The 15,251-nt window shown below is 41.6% G+C and overlaps 1 protein-coding gene across 1 annotated transcript in view; it reads right to left on the bottom strand.

The window, feature by feature from the left end:
- Positions 1-476: 476 nt before the first annotated feature.
- The window catches only part of pex5la (peroxisomal biogenesis factor 5-like a), a 109,074-nt gene continuing 94,299 nt past the window's right edge, over positions 477-15,251 (bottom strand). Inside the window, exons 11-16 of the mRNA XM_037771316.1 lie at positions 14,912-15,055; positions 12,877-12,947; positions 10,817-11,035; positions 8,758-8,923; positions 5,534-5,691; positions 477-3,702 (exon numbers count right to left, since the gene is read on the bottom strand). Of these exons, the coding sequence (XP_037627244.1) occupies positions 3,501-3,702; positions 5,534-5,691; positions 8,758-8,923; positions 10,817-11,035; positions 12,877-12,947; positions 14,912-15,055 (960 nt within the window). The 3' untranslated portion in view covers positions 477-3,500. The remainder of the gene's footprint in view (positions 3,703-5,533; positions 5,692-8,757; positions 8,924-10,816; positions 11,036-12,876; positions 12,948-14,911; positions 15,056-15,251) is intronic.

The following is a 15,251-nucleotide window of genomic DNA, read 5'->3' on the forward strand; positions in this document are numbered from 1 at the left end:
AAGTCAGGGGATCACCAAAGTTATGAATATTCATCCTGAGGGGGGCAAGGATGTGTGTACCACATTTCATGGCGATCCATCCAATAGTTTAGACCAGGGCTGCCTAACGTTTTCCCTTGGAGGGCAAAAATACAAGAACTCAATGGTGGGCCATGAGCCAAAAGTAAACACCTATTGTATTGTATTGTTGAGACGTAAAATGGTACTAGGATCCCAAGTTCCACCTGCTGAATAGAATACAATTGGGCTCATTTCCAGTCATACCCAATTCATGCATTTCCAAAACTGTTTAGGGACCCCAGGATGCAGAAATATTCAATTTCACCATTTTTAGAATATAGGCGAAAATAACACATTTATACAGCATTAAAAAAACTGCATGGTTTTGCTCAAAACTGCATGGCATTAGTATAAAATGGGCATGTCTGTCTGTCAAGGGACCCCTTTGAAAAATGGCCATGCCAGTTTTTCCTCGCCAAAATTTAGCCTAACTTTGGAGCATTATTTAGCCTTTTCCCGACAAGCTAACATGATATCCGAAAGACAGTAAAGTCGGTCCTTTTAATAAAATAAAAAAAAAAAATGCTTATATCTGGCGGGCCAAATTGAACCTGATGGCGGGCCAAATTTCCCACGTTGGGCAGCCCTTGTTTAGTCATTTCCCTAATGGTGACGCTAGAGCAAAACTCAGAGGACCGCCAAAGTCAGAGGGAGTCATCCCCTGGTGAACACGAATGTCTGAACCAAATTTCATGGCAATCCATCAAACAATTGCTGAGATATTTCAGTCTGAACCAGAGATGGTGGACCAACATTTCCATCTATAAAGCCATGCTGCTGGCGTGGCTGAAAAATAACTTATTTAGTAATAGAATGATAATAAAATATTCAACAGGATATCACTGCTGAACTACTGGATATCACCCATATTATTTCAGTAACACTGCCAACTCTTTTATCATAATAAAATCTCTGAATAAATGTGTGCGTGCACTTCTGCTCTGGCCTCATTGCCTTTGCCATTGTGCAGTCCACTGTCAGCCCCCCTGCGATGCAGATTGTTAGTGGCATGCACATATGTGCTGCGTCTCACTGGGCTCCTCTGCCTCCTTGATCTATTAAACATCATGGCTGGCCACAGAGACGCTCTGCCAACATTTTTTTTAAGTATCTGACAGCAGTAGCTACTCATCTGTTTCAGCCTGAAATGTTGAATGTACGAGTGGATAACTAATTAATGTGATTGGTTGGACAACATTTGCAGTTTGCTTGTTGTGCACTTCTGATTGTGCATCTAAGGTGAACACATATATCTGACAGCAACGCTTGATGTACGTCAGTGACTTCAGCAGGTGCAAGGTCATATCGCTACAACACAGGGTTATAAAACATGAAGGCTACACTTTAGGTGGATGCTGTTTCTGTATCGACCGTGTTTCTCTCTTGAAAAAGAACACTTGTTTTTGTTCTCTCCCAGCCTCCTAATGAAACACTTCTTCTCATACAGACCATGACATCAAAGCTGTACAGTTTGGAAGATGAATGGCCCTCATGCTGGTCTCTGGTTCCCCCTGATAGCGTCCTTTCAAAGCACAGAATCGCCACTTCCTTTTGGTCCACCGAGGCAGACGGGGACAAACTGACAATACGACGTGGCAACATAAAACATGACATTTTGCATAGGATCTGAGAATAAAAACCTTCTCTCTACAGCACACCCAGACCGTGGACACACCTGTTAAACACCAAAGTGCTGAGCTATACAGAACAGCAGATTATCTATCACTTGCTTGCACGGCGAGGAGCGTGATGTTCACCTGACAGAGTGACTTTCAAACTAGCAAACAGTGACGCTAGAGAAGCCAAAAAAAGCATGTTTAAAAGAAGGAATTATCTGGAACTAGAAGGGCACTCGAGAGCGCAGACATCCGCCAAGGCTGCTTCCAAAATTAATGTGTGTATCCGCCCTGTGATTCGGATCCGCTCCAAATTTTAATGGGTTCTTCCTTGGCCCATGCTACACCCTTCCACCAAGTTTCATGAATATCGGGCCAGTTGTTTTTCTGTAATCCTGCTGACAAACAGACAAACCAACTGAACCTTGGCGGACGTAATAATAACAACTGGCTCCATACAATCATGTGTTTTGTGGATGCACGGTAACTTTTCATGTGAGTTGAAATTTGCCGATGAAACAAATATGTGCCCAAGCTTACATAAATATTTAAATCATGCATGATAGCTGAGGCAGACTGATTTAATTCAATGTGTGAGCTTCGCTGCCTGCGGAGGCGCCGCAAAGATACAAATGACTGCATTAGGAATTACCTCAACTACCCCAAACATGTATCATCTGTAATGTTATTATACTGTATTGAAATTAATACAGTCGGGAAAATGAGATGCGTACATGAAATGTGAGGGCTACTAAAAGCCTTACCAGAAGATGAAAGAGATATTTTTAGACCTGTAACAACTTTTGTTTTGTTGTCCACACTAATGAAGATCAATGTTTCCCAGCTTTAGTGTGTATTTCTCCAACCAGTCAGCATAAAGGGAACAAAGAGAAGCTAGCCTAGGAGCCCAACAAAACAAAAAATTAATGCCTCAGAAAGCTTTCAAGTTCAGAAGATGGCAGTTCTTTAAAGAAATCAAAACCAGTCTGAAAATGGCTTACTGATTTTTTTTGTGTTGCCATAAAAATAGTATTAATAAAAATATCGTTGTTCGCATGCATTTGAGTAAGGCTTTACAACCTGGCTTGCACATTCCAGTTGGGTTGAGGAAGTTATCCGTTTGTCTGAAGCACTAAGGGGAGAACTTCTAAAAAGTATGTTAATTTTAAACAAGAATCCATTTATGAAAATGCTTATTCATGCAGTATCATTATTCCCCATTGAAAGAGGATGAAAACAAGCCAGGAACAGAATTTGGAGCTCCAGGTCGTATGGTGAAGTCTTTATCATTTGCTCACTAAATCCATCCTTCAGGAGGGCGAGGCAGTCTTGAGTCTTTGAAAGTAATTGGATAACGAAACCTTTTCTTTTCTCCCTCAAAACTCATCTTTTCTCTGCAAACAGCATGTGAGGGTTCCTCCTGTGTGACACTCTCAAGCTGCCTGTCTCTCCTGGCTCAGCTCTGTTCCACTGGATGAGTCAGTTTTTAATTGATGTGTTCTCTAAGGCATTGCTCGTACAATCTTTGCCCGTCCTTGTGCTCTTCAGGGAAATCACAAATTGCAGTGCAAATCCATCACAAAGCAGTCACTTCGAGCACTTGAGAAGAACCTGTCCTCACAACTGCTCCAAGGTACTTGGGCGAAAAAATATGACAACTTTGACGACTGCAGTTAATTTTGACGTGCATTAAAAAAAAACGCACTGCTGTCTCTAACATCAGATCCAATCCATTCTGATGTGTGCACTTTGGGCTTTTGGCTGTTGGGTAGAAATTGAAGAGGAAGTGAAAGGGGAGATGCTATTGTCTCTACCTCCCATTCCTCAAACGTCTAGGTTGAAGGCCCGCATGAGAAGGTCCAGGTCGCCAATATTTGCAGCCTGGAAGAGTTCGGGCTGGTCCATCATGGATAAAGCTATCCTCAGAGCGGCCCAGATGTTTCCAGACATCACCTGGTGGGACTGCTGGCGACTCCGGGTTTTCCTCTGAAGGCTCAAGGCAGTCAGGAAGTTACTGGCCGCCTCTCTGGGGGAAGCAACAATAACAGGAATCAGTTTGGTTTATGGTGCCTTCAAATGAAACTCGTGAGTTTCAAGTTGTGTACACGATATGCTTGGCGTTCAAGTGGTTAAGTCGTGAGAACACCACTGCTAAGAAATTACAATATTAACGTTACTGTCTGCGTCTAGAAGCCACAGAGGCTAACAATTTAGCAAGCTAGCAATTGGGTAACACAATGTAGGAAATGCAAAGGCATATATTAACATTTTCCTCAGACATGTTATAAAAATACGAAGAAAAACAATATACGACTAAAATTACAATATATTCACTTATTATGTACTGAAAAATTAACTTCAATGGCCTCCTCCATTTCTGACAACGTCAACAAACACGTCACAAAGTCGTGAACTCAGAGCTTTCTGTCATGTTCTGGCTGTGCCAGTCTTTATTAGTTATGTTTATGTGATTTTGGTTTGTGTTTTGGTTTCTTTTATATTCTCATTCCTGTTTCCTGTTTTATTTTGTAGTTCACTCCTCCTGTGTCTTGTCTGGTTTTACTTCCCTCCTTTGTTTGTTTTCCCGCCTTTTGTTGATTGTCTGCCCCGCCCTGATTTGTTTCACCTGTGTGTAATCATGTCTTGTATTTAAGCCTGTGTGTTCCCCTCTGTCCTGGTCGGTTCGTTTGTCTCCCCAGCCCCGTCTACCTTGTCCTCCGTGTTCCTTGTTTCCTCCTACTCTGGTCCTAGTGTTCCTCCTGCCCGTGTTTCTCGTATCTTCTGGTTTGTAGTTTCGTTTTGTTCTCAGTTTGTTTTTTTTGGTGTGTTTTCATTTGTACTTTGTGGTTTCCTTGTACTTTGTTCCCCTCCCTGCATTTTGGTTGTTGTTTGAATATTCAGCTTAGTTTTATTAAAGCTCGCTTTTATTTCAAATACTTTCCTGCCTGTTACTCTGCGTTTGGGTTCCATGTTAAATTCACCCCACACCACGACACTTTCAGAAACTTTCCACTTACGATGTTGTGAATACCACTTGTGAACACGGTAAACACGACCCCATATAAAGGCACCAATAGTGCGTGTGTGTGTGTGTGTTCAGGCCCTGCACACCCATGGTACACCCAAACAGGTTATTACACTTATTTGTACTGATTGGACATCCTCTTACCGACCGGTCACACCAGCATTTACAATCAGTTCATTTGCTCTTTTGGGTGAAGTAAATCTGTGCACATTTTTTTGTGCTGGGCTGAGGCAGCGGGGCTCCGCAGCGAGAAACTCGTCTCCCTGCTCTCTCCGCCCACAGCCGGAGTGAACAGGGAGACACCGGCACCCGGTCGGTAACGAGAGAACAACGTTTCTCTCTGCAGAGTCCCGTCACTTCACGAGACACGGAAAACCTCCGTTGGTCTGGAGGAGCTGCAGTAGTTATTTCTGCACAAACGTCCACTGTACATTCACTAGATATTCTCAGAGCTAACCTAACTCTTCTGCAGTGTGAAGTGAGCGAGTGTTCACGTCTAGAGGTGGAGCGAGTACGCGAGAACGCGCGCGCTGTCTGAGTGAAGGCGAGCAGGCAGAGGAGACGAGGCTCCGGTCACACGCGAGAAATATTCACATTCAAGAAGCTGGAATCAGAGAATTTTTCTTAAAAGTTACTCAAACCAATTAATCGATTATCAAAATAGTTGGTGATTAATTTAATAGTTGACAATTATGTGCTTAATTGTTGCGGCTCTAGCTGTAAATACAATTTTGTCTTTTTATCATGGGTGCTACCTTCATTAATTCTACTCCACTGAATCAAACAAGTGTAGGAGCTTTGTCCCACTGTCTTACAGCCCCAGATCACTCACCTGTGTGCCCCCAGGTTAATACAGCTGATGCCCAGGTTGTAGCGGGACCTGATGAACCCCGGTTGCAGCTCTAGGGCTCGCGTGTAAGCCTCCACCGCCTCCTCACTCCGGTCCCCGTTCGCCAGTGTGGCCCCCAGGCGGTTCCACAACAAGTAGTCCTTCGACGGAGGGCAAGAGGTTAGTAAAATTCACTGTAATGTGTGTTTTTAGATGGTGTCAGCCTTGATAATGTGGCTTCTTGCATATATAATATTTAGTATTTAATTAGTAGACCCATTGGCAAATTTCTGTCAGCTTGAGTTAAAAATTCATCATCTCCTAAGTTAAATGCTTTTCACCTCTGAGAGACCAGATCAAGCAGCTGACATTGTCTTTAACATCAATGTGTGAGTGAAATAGAGCTGCTACACAACACTCAGTGTTAGAGACATAATTCAGTATTTTATGTTGCACAAATCACAAGGATGTGTTCGGAGCGTTACGCAGCACCCTGCTATGAATTAACCTAACAAGGGTATTTTAAGGAGAGCTGAGTTACATCACACAGTGTCCTTGCTGTTGTTTCCCACCTGTGGGCAGACAGGCACATACAGAGGTCATGGTCTGCTACAGTATAGGGACCCTTCATCTCTGGCTAAGCCTAGCAGCGGGATATAATTATCTCCCTTTGTGTTCAGAGCTATTTTTTCCAGCATGGGAGCAGATATTACCAAGTCAAATGTGGGAGGTTGGATTTAACAGTGAGTAATATTCTTGCCGGCCTGGGACGGTGCTGGGAGGACAGAGACTGATTTGCATGAAGGAGATGCAGAGATGGGGGGGAAAAGTTTGTCGTTGCTTGTGCATGAAATAGGCGTCAAAGTCTGTGTTCAGTTTCCCGCTTAAATGTGTGTGTGCGTGGACTAGATCTTGCTCTACTGTGAGAGCGCTTGTGTGCCAGTCAAGAGTTCATGAGGCCAGATTTGGCAGCTTCTTGCTTCACATATTGCTGCGACAGTTTGACGTGCTTCGTTTCATCTGTTTGCATGAGCTCTCCCTCGATATTTGCGGCTCCATCTCTCTAAGGACATGTGCAAGCTTGAGGGTTTCATGTCTGCTGTATGTGTTTGCATGGGAACATGTGGTGTGTGACAGATCATGGTTTTCACGTGGGCGCCTTAGTGTTGTGTGCGTGTGTGTGTGTGTTTACAGCAGATCTTTGGCAGTGAATGTGTTTCTCAGAGGCCAAATCAGTTTAGTGTCCTACAGAGCAACCGTAGAAGGTAGCCCATATTATGCATAATATTATTATTATTGCAAATATTATTGTGCTCTTACTACAAAGTAAAACAAAACGCATAATATCTCAGTAAATTATTTTAAGCTTGCATGCTGGCCCTCCAGGATTACAACTATAACTGATTATCATGAATCCTGTATTTAATAGAAACATACAGTATTTGATATATTGAGGTCTGATAACATTCATTTGCTAATACATTCACAACAGGGCTGTCATATTCGAGCACAGTCTTGGTCACGAGTCTGGTCTGGTCTTGTTTTGGTCGTGTGCCTTGTTGGACTCGGAATTGACTTGGTCTCGGGCTCGGCTATTGAGAGCTGGTCAAAGTGTTCCTGACTGCTGATTCAGGATCAGTTGTACAAAACGTACCCTGATTCTATCAAAATGATACGTGAAAAATATATACCCCTACGCCTCTTCCTTAACATACCTGTAGAAACCTGTAATGGTCCTCAAACCTAAATTCTATTCATTGATTAGTTTGATGGTAGAACATAGATCAATATTGTTTATAGATTGCAAATTTCCCCATTGCAGGACTAATGAAGGAATATCTTATCTTATCTTATTTCTGTCCATCCTAACTCCTTAATCACTATATTAGCATTGGAAAGACACTATTGCCTAGTATGGTCTTGAACAGGACTTGGTCTCGACTGCCTTTGGACCTGGACTTGACTTGGACTTGACTTGGACCAAGTCTTGGGCTTGGACTCGATTAAGTGGTTCTTGACTACAACCCTGATTCACGATGTACCATGGAAAATATAAAAAAACATATTTTTGTGAGTTTGCTGTATGTCATATATTGTAATAAGTATTACAAGTATTTTTTGTGCAATTACTAAAAATACTATATGGTATCGTATTATGGTTAGTTTCAACAGTGATTTGTGATTTGTCATAATAAATGCCAAAAAATATTGTTAGTATTGTTACGCTGGGCAGACACACAGCTTACAACCTATTAAACTAAATTAAATGTGCAGTGGAGACTTTTACTGGGAAAGTGGCTGCATGTCCGTGCAGTTAACGCTCCTGGTCGGGTGAACTGGGGACTCCCGTCAACGAATATCTGTTGTGCTCCTGCAGCTGGTACGAGGCACAAATCTTGTCGGTTAACGGTTAATAATCGGATAATGAGAGTCGGTTATTGGTTAAGAACATTTTTCAAAATGAGCATCTCTAGTGGTAACCTATCAACAGCCACCAGCTAGGATATGCAAACCAACCAGCATCCTCTGATTTCTAGTTTTGTAGAATGTATCGGCTGGCTGCGAATATAAGAATGAGCCTCTGATCATCTGTAAATAGTGTTTCATGAAAGGCGCAGAGTTTACATCATTGACACAATTGAGTGCCAGCTGGAGTCAACCAGCTGTCGGACATGTTGTCTAGTCTGCAAGGAAACCAATGCATCCATGTGTTCACCAACCACAGCCTACAGTCAGCCAGTCAGGCTGCCAGTGAGACCCCAGTATGTACTGAATAGCAGCATAAATTTAAAAATATTTGAAGTGCTGGTGATCTACAACACTAGTGCCAATATCATACTGTATGGCACTTTTGTGGTCAAATATATTCTTAAAGAAACCAATATGTTGTTATGTATTGCACAATACACAGTATATGAGAATCCTCCATATATTTAGATATTTAAATATTTCCATATACTGTATTTCTCAGTATGTCAGTATACTGTAAGGGAACAAATTATGATTAAATGAAGTAAACTTTTTTGCCTTTTTACGTTTACAAATTAGGTCATTTGCACTTATTTTTTCTCCGTGGTTCCTCCTACTGAGGCTCGAATTGACTAATGAGATTATTTCTGCCTGCAGAGCATCTCTGCCTCTGACAAGTGTTTGTACAACTACAACTCCACTCTGTCTAATCTGCCTGTTTCCATGCACGCGCGTGTGTGTGTGTGTGTGTGTCCTACCTCGGGCCGCACTGACAGGGCCGTATTGAAGGCCGCCACAGCTTTGTTGAACTCCCCGCTGATGTTGTAGAGCACCCCGAGGCCCGTCTGTAAATCCGGGTCGATGCTGTCAGAGTTGTGCTGAACTGCTTCCAGGAAGAGCTCCTTGACCTCTGGTAGCAGGGAGCTGTGGACACACACACACACAGCTAAGGATTAATGTGACTTAAGGCTGCTGAGTGAGCGGTCTTAAGATCGCAGAGCTATGATGTGCACTGTACTGCATCATGTCAACTTTTATTCAGAGTGTAAGAAAACGAGAGAGAGAGGGAGATGACAGGAGGGTAAAGGAGAAAGTGAGGGAAGAAATAAAAAAAATTAGAGCAAAGAAAAATGCACAGAGTTGAGTAAAAGAAGGACAAGTTTTGTTTTTGTTCAGTGGTTCAGTTTATGTAAATCATGTCCTCTGTGTTGGCAGATAAAGTAGTTTAGTGTACTGTTTGGAAGTCTTGTAGTTTTTTACTCTTTTTCATTAGTTAATTAAATAAACAGCTAATGAAATATGTTTGTATTTTGTTTTTATTTTGTGTTGAATGGTAAAATACTGTTATTCACATTGTCTGTTTGGTGTTTTGGCCAAGCAGTGAAGCAGTCAAAATTATTTTTTGGGGCATTTTATACCTTTTATTGGATAACGAACATCATTCCCATGATGGGAAATGAAGGGAGAGAGAAATGGGCAGCAAGGATCCATAGCCAAACATGAACTGGGGAATATGCGGTTCATAGTTAGCGCTTTAACCTATAGGCCACTAAGCTCATGAGTTACTGTATGCACATAGGGTTTTTCCCAGTGGGCAACTTCTGAGTCTAGAAGTATAGAAGTCTATGAGAAAATGAGCCTACTTCTCACTTGATTTATTACCTCAGTAAACATTGTAAACATGAGTTTATGGTCTCAATCACTAGTTTCAAGTCTTCTTCAATACAGCATGATGTTCATTTAGTAAATTATGGTCCCATTTAGAGTCAAATAGACAGTAAAGCAGGGTATGCTTTAGGGCGTGGCTACCTTGTGATTGACAGTACGCTACCACGGCGTTGTCCATATTGGGAGTTGTCCGTGTTTTCTTCTTACAACTTTAACCCTTTCACAGTGTGTTTTCAGTTCATGAAAGTTAATATTAAGATTTTGGTCGCCTTAAAATGCCTTATTCAGCTTTCGGTTGTACTTTTCACCGTTTTGAAGCCTCGAGTTCGGCATTTTAATGCCATCTTGTTTTTTTGCAATCAGATGTGACACGAGAGGGTGGCAGTCCACAAACCAATGGGTGACATCACAGTGATTAAGTGCAAAAGTTGGAGGGGAAACTGTGTGAAGAGTGAGGGATGGAGTAAGAAGCAGAAATGAAAAGGATGATATTGCATGGATTAGAGGAGAGACCACTAATTGGGATGTACCCGTATCTCTTAACATTTACTAGACGATTAATGATTTGATAAAGTGCTGCTTTACCTTGGGAGCAGAATTAAGCCTCTTCAATCTGATATATCTAACAGCTTAATTTTCTTCTGGCTTAAGATAACACAGACGGTTTGCCATCTACAGTGAGTGGTTTGACAAGATGGATACACGGACCTCCACATATGCCGTCTCGGCAGTGAAATGACACCAATACCAGCTGTGGTTGAGAGACCTTGATATATGTCTTTGCTCTCCCTGACAGAGTAATAGCAGTTTATGTAAAACAAATGAGAATGTGAAATGGCTGGTAAAGATCTTATTTTTGAGTGTGCAACATGCAGCAAAATCAAATGTTTGTCAGATACTCGGTGACTCTGAACTGTTAAATAAGGTTGCAATTCAGTTGTGGTATTATAATGTCAGTCGTTTGTGTTGATACTGGATTGCAGAAAATGTAGTTATACTTTTTTGTAAGGTATGTGCCAGATAAAGAGGTTAAAAAAATTCTTATAATCTGACCAACCCTGTTGCTTGTTCAGTTTACAAGACCTACAGATACAGCTAAATGCTCTATTCTTTGTTGAACTGTCTGCCTATTCAGTCTAAATACTCCACCTGTCCGGTCTGGTCATGTTGGGAGCAGTAGACAGCCTGCGTTGGGAGTTTGGGGATCCCATCAGGTGCGTCTTGCCCTTCAGCAGGTGCTTGTACTTTGGATTGTGTCGCAGCCAGCGGAGCAGGGCCTCGGAGGCATCATTTCGCATACCAGTGTTGGTCAGGCTCACTGCCAGAGCCATGAGGGCTGGGAGGTTGTTTGGGTGGAGCTCCAAACACCTGGATGGAGACAGGACCCGGGCGTGGGAGAGAAGAGTTGGTATAAGGTGTGCACTTCAAAGGAAAATATAGACTTGACAAGCATTAATTGGGACAAGCCAAAGCAAGGGAACATCAGGCGGAGGCTAATGATTTCTGGGTCAGGATGGATGAGCTGCACCTCTCCTGCAGGTTTGCATGCTGCCCTCAGCTCAGCAGCAGGGTTAGATGATTTGCATTAGGTTTGCATTTAGGAAAAAAAATGTTCTAGGTGATTGTTCCAGGGCTAGAGATGATGTTTGTAGTGAGTGCTAAAGTTATGTCACCGGTTATATCATTTGGACAACTGGAAAAGGGGAGAAGAGCAGCACTGTGTTGGATGAACAACTTGAATTAGTTTAGAAACCGACGGAGAGGCCAAAACAAGCTTTAGCTTTCATCAAGATAATTTTCAAGACAGATTTGCTACAGCTGTTTCGCCAACTTCCTTAAAACCCTCATAATCTCAGTCAAACCAAATTATTTCAGTCCCCCACCCTAATGTGCTGTAGGTGAATATTACATAAACTTTGGTTAACGCCACTCAAATCCACTGTATACTTTCAAGGATGTGTGTTTTGTGCAAAATGTTTAGCGTCCCATGTGTATAAGGTTTAAAAATAGGAAGATAAATTCAATTAATCCATATTTAAGTCCAGAGTGACCAGACAACCATATTATCCAGGGACAAGTCTCATATTTGGCAGATTTGTTCGTGTACAGAATTAAACTGGCTTCCCATTAAATAACATAAAATAACCACACATCAGTCAGTCTCTTCGGTTACCCACAGCACTTTAGAAAATGTGTCAGATGTTGTCGAGAGCTGTGGAGACAAAGCTCACATGTTTTGAGCATCAAAAGTGAGGCATAAAATAAGCAAAAGTTCTCCGCAAAAAAATAAACATTAGCCTTAAAAAAATGTTTATTTCAATATGTTTTCTTGTCTGTATGGCAATATTTAATGAAGTGGTAAAAACAAATCTGAATAGAGCAGGATAACATGGTGCTTGCCAACTGAAGTGTTGCCAGTGTAGCAACAACAGGACTAATGCCAGTTAAACATCTAATCTCACTTCGTAGCCAAACAGTCCCCTCACAGATGGAGCTATTACATAATAAACAAGCTAAAATGTGCACCATGCAAAACTATCTGAGATCTGAATAGCGTTTCAGAATATGTATGAATCTATTGGATTAAGAGAGATTCTTGCAGGAACTGAAAAAGTAATTATTCCCATTTACGTAGAACAGCAATTAAATGTTTTTATTTCTTTATTTCTCCTCAGTATTATTTTTATTTCACAGAATGGACCATCTATGTCACCCTTTAACAAAAGGAAGCATGCTTTTTTTTTTCCCTGAATGGCTGTCTCCTGTGTTTTCACTTGACTTCACACTCTCAGATAGGTGCAATTTCTGGCTTCAGCAGTGTTATGAATGAAAGTGGGCCACCTCCCATTGAGGACTCATACCCGGGCTCTGTGCAATCACCATCCATGTGGGGTGTCTCTATTTTAGGAATAAAAATTGCACGACGTTTCCTTCCATTTGCCACTTGGTAAAGTAAAACAGTAAAAGTAAAATGGTGATGCCACTCGTCCTCGGGACTGTAAATATGACATCTGAATTTTAAATTCTCTTGCTGAATAGACTCCTGCCAAAAAGTTCATTGAAACCTCTCAGGCGATTGGCTTCATCTTTTAACATTTCAACAGAGTCCCACTTGTGCAAACATATGGTGTCTCCGAGCAACAACAGCTGACAGTCTGAGAGACATTTTTGATTTTAAATGTGAATTTGATGCCGTTGTTTCTCCTTACCTTTGGAGGGAGACGATCGCTGCCTGCTCATTCTCATTTTCAGCCTGCGTGGTTCCCAACACTTGCCAAGCCTTCGGGGACACAAAATACAGGTCACAGTAAACAAACAGCAGGATGGAAACCTGGACTCCATAGCTGGTATTCCCAAGAGGCTGAAAGTATAACTCAGTTACTGTCAGGCTCAATGAGTGGGATCCAGCACAGAGCAAATGAAGCCAGTGTTTCATGCACATCAACACAGAGGAGCTACAGTACATTTAAACATTCAGAACTCCATCAAATGTAAAACTTTTATGAGGTCAAACAAGGGCGCATGCAATTAGGATTAAAAATTGTCTGTGTATAAAAAGTGTTTTGGATGGAGGGTTGTCCTTAGATACTCTCAGATATCATCCGAGCAATAGAAAGCCATTTATAATTCAATGAAACTATCAGAGATGACTTACTGACATAGCTATCTCTTTTAAAAAGTGATAATTTAGGTGAGGACTCCTCATTTATTTAGAGCTGAATGATCAGTCGGTCAATAGAAAATCATTCAGCGACTGTAGTGATAAAAGGATTTATCGTTTGAGTCATTTTTTACAATGAAAATATGGGGGTTTTGGACTGTTGGTTGGACAAAATGACACATCGAAGACTTTAAATCACACTTTCCCAGCCCAAAGGGACATCTTCAGATATGTTGTTTTGTCCTACCAATAGTGCAAAACCCCTAAATATTGAATTTACAATGATATAAAATAGAAAGAAGCAGCAAATCTTCATACTGAAGAAGCTGGAACAAGCAAATTAGGGCCGCAACTACCGATTATCTTCATTGTCGATTAATCTGTTGATTATTTTCTCAATAGATTAGTGGTCTGGTCTATAAAATGTCAGAAAATGTTGAAAATATCGATCAGTGTTTCCCAAAGCCCAAGATGACGTCCTCAAATGTCTTGTTTTGTCCACAACTCAAAGATATTCAGTTTTCTGTCATAGCAAAATATTAAAATTTAAGAAGCTGGAATCAGACAATTTTTACTTTTTTCCTAAAAACAATGACCCAAACTGATTAATAGACTAATAGATTAATCATCTAAATGTTTGTTGACTTTTTGCTCAGTAAAAGTTGAATGTGACTGTGTGAGAGGCTCTGCGGTTGATCTTTGTGCCAGTGTCGGGGACATGCAAATGGAAAGTACTCTTGATCAGCACAAGAGGGCAGACAGTGATATAACTAACCTCAAATCCAAAATGTGAGATTATGAGATTACCCCCCTGTATTTGTGTCTGTAAGGGCACACTTAATAACCTGTTCTACGGCTAATCTCTGCAGATGCCTTTTTGTTCCACTCTTTGAAATGAGGGTCGAAATTATTTCTGAATGATTCAGAGGTCTTCACAGTGGGGCAATAAGCCACTAAGCGCCCTAGGAGGAATTTTGGAATCGTATTAGTTCCATACACCGCAGGATAATCCTCTCCGCGGAATAACTGGCACATTTCTGTATATTCCGGGGGATTCCGAAAGTACTTTGTATGAAGGCTTTGCTCTTTCAGCCTGCAAAGAGGTCACTTCTTTAGAAACGGGGAGAATACAAAAAGGAGAAAACCTGGGGAATGAGCTATTATTCAGCTCACTGGGCAAATGGAAATTCTCATCAAGAGTATGAACAAGTTGAGTATTTTTGCTACAGTAAACAACTCTTTTAACAAGAGAAAAAAAATCCTTTGCCCTCTACAGGCAATCAGCGTCTGGCCTGTGGGTGCTGCCTACTAAATCTGCTTCACACAACCCATGTGGTCAGTGAGGCATTCTTCCTCTCTAGCTTCTCTCAACATGAAGAGGAGTAATTGGGGTTGGATTTAGTCATATGTTTGTGCTGAAAACCCAAATGCTCCATCGTGTTGACCGTTGCAGGACTGCAGCTTTATTGGGCAGCTGTGCTGTAACTGTGCCTCCATCCCCCAGCTGTAAGTATGAAGGTCTCCACGGTTAACATGCCTGGTTAAATAAGGGAAAAGTGTGTGTGTGTGCTTCATGAATTCACCTCTGAATCTTGGGGATCCTGCAAGACGGCTCCTTCCAGAAAAAGCACAGCGTTTTGCAAGTCTCCCTCTCGAGACTTCTTTTGTCCCTCTTCAAATGCGTTAGGCAAGTCTTTATAAGGATTATCTGTGTGGAAGTAGTAACCCTGTCAGCAAAAAAAATAGGGACAGAGGGTAATGTCAGTTTCTCTCTCTTCCATATTCAAATGCAAACCAAGGCAACTGTCCTGTGCAGTTGTATATTTAAGCAAAGCACCAGCAGCAGGAATTGATCTTTTCTACCTCACATCTGAGCTCCCCGGAGTTCGTTTGTTCTCTTTAAATGTTAAACTTTGCATTTTC

Source organism: Sebastes umbrosus, chromosome 5 (assembly GCF_015220745.1).
Source record: "Sebastes umbrosus isolate fSebUmb1 chromosome 5, fSebUmb1.pri, whole genome shotgun sequence".
Taxonomy (NCBI): domain Eukaryota; kingdom Metazoa; phylum Chordata; class Actinopteri; order Perciformes; family Sebastidae; genus Sebastes; species Sebastes umbrosus.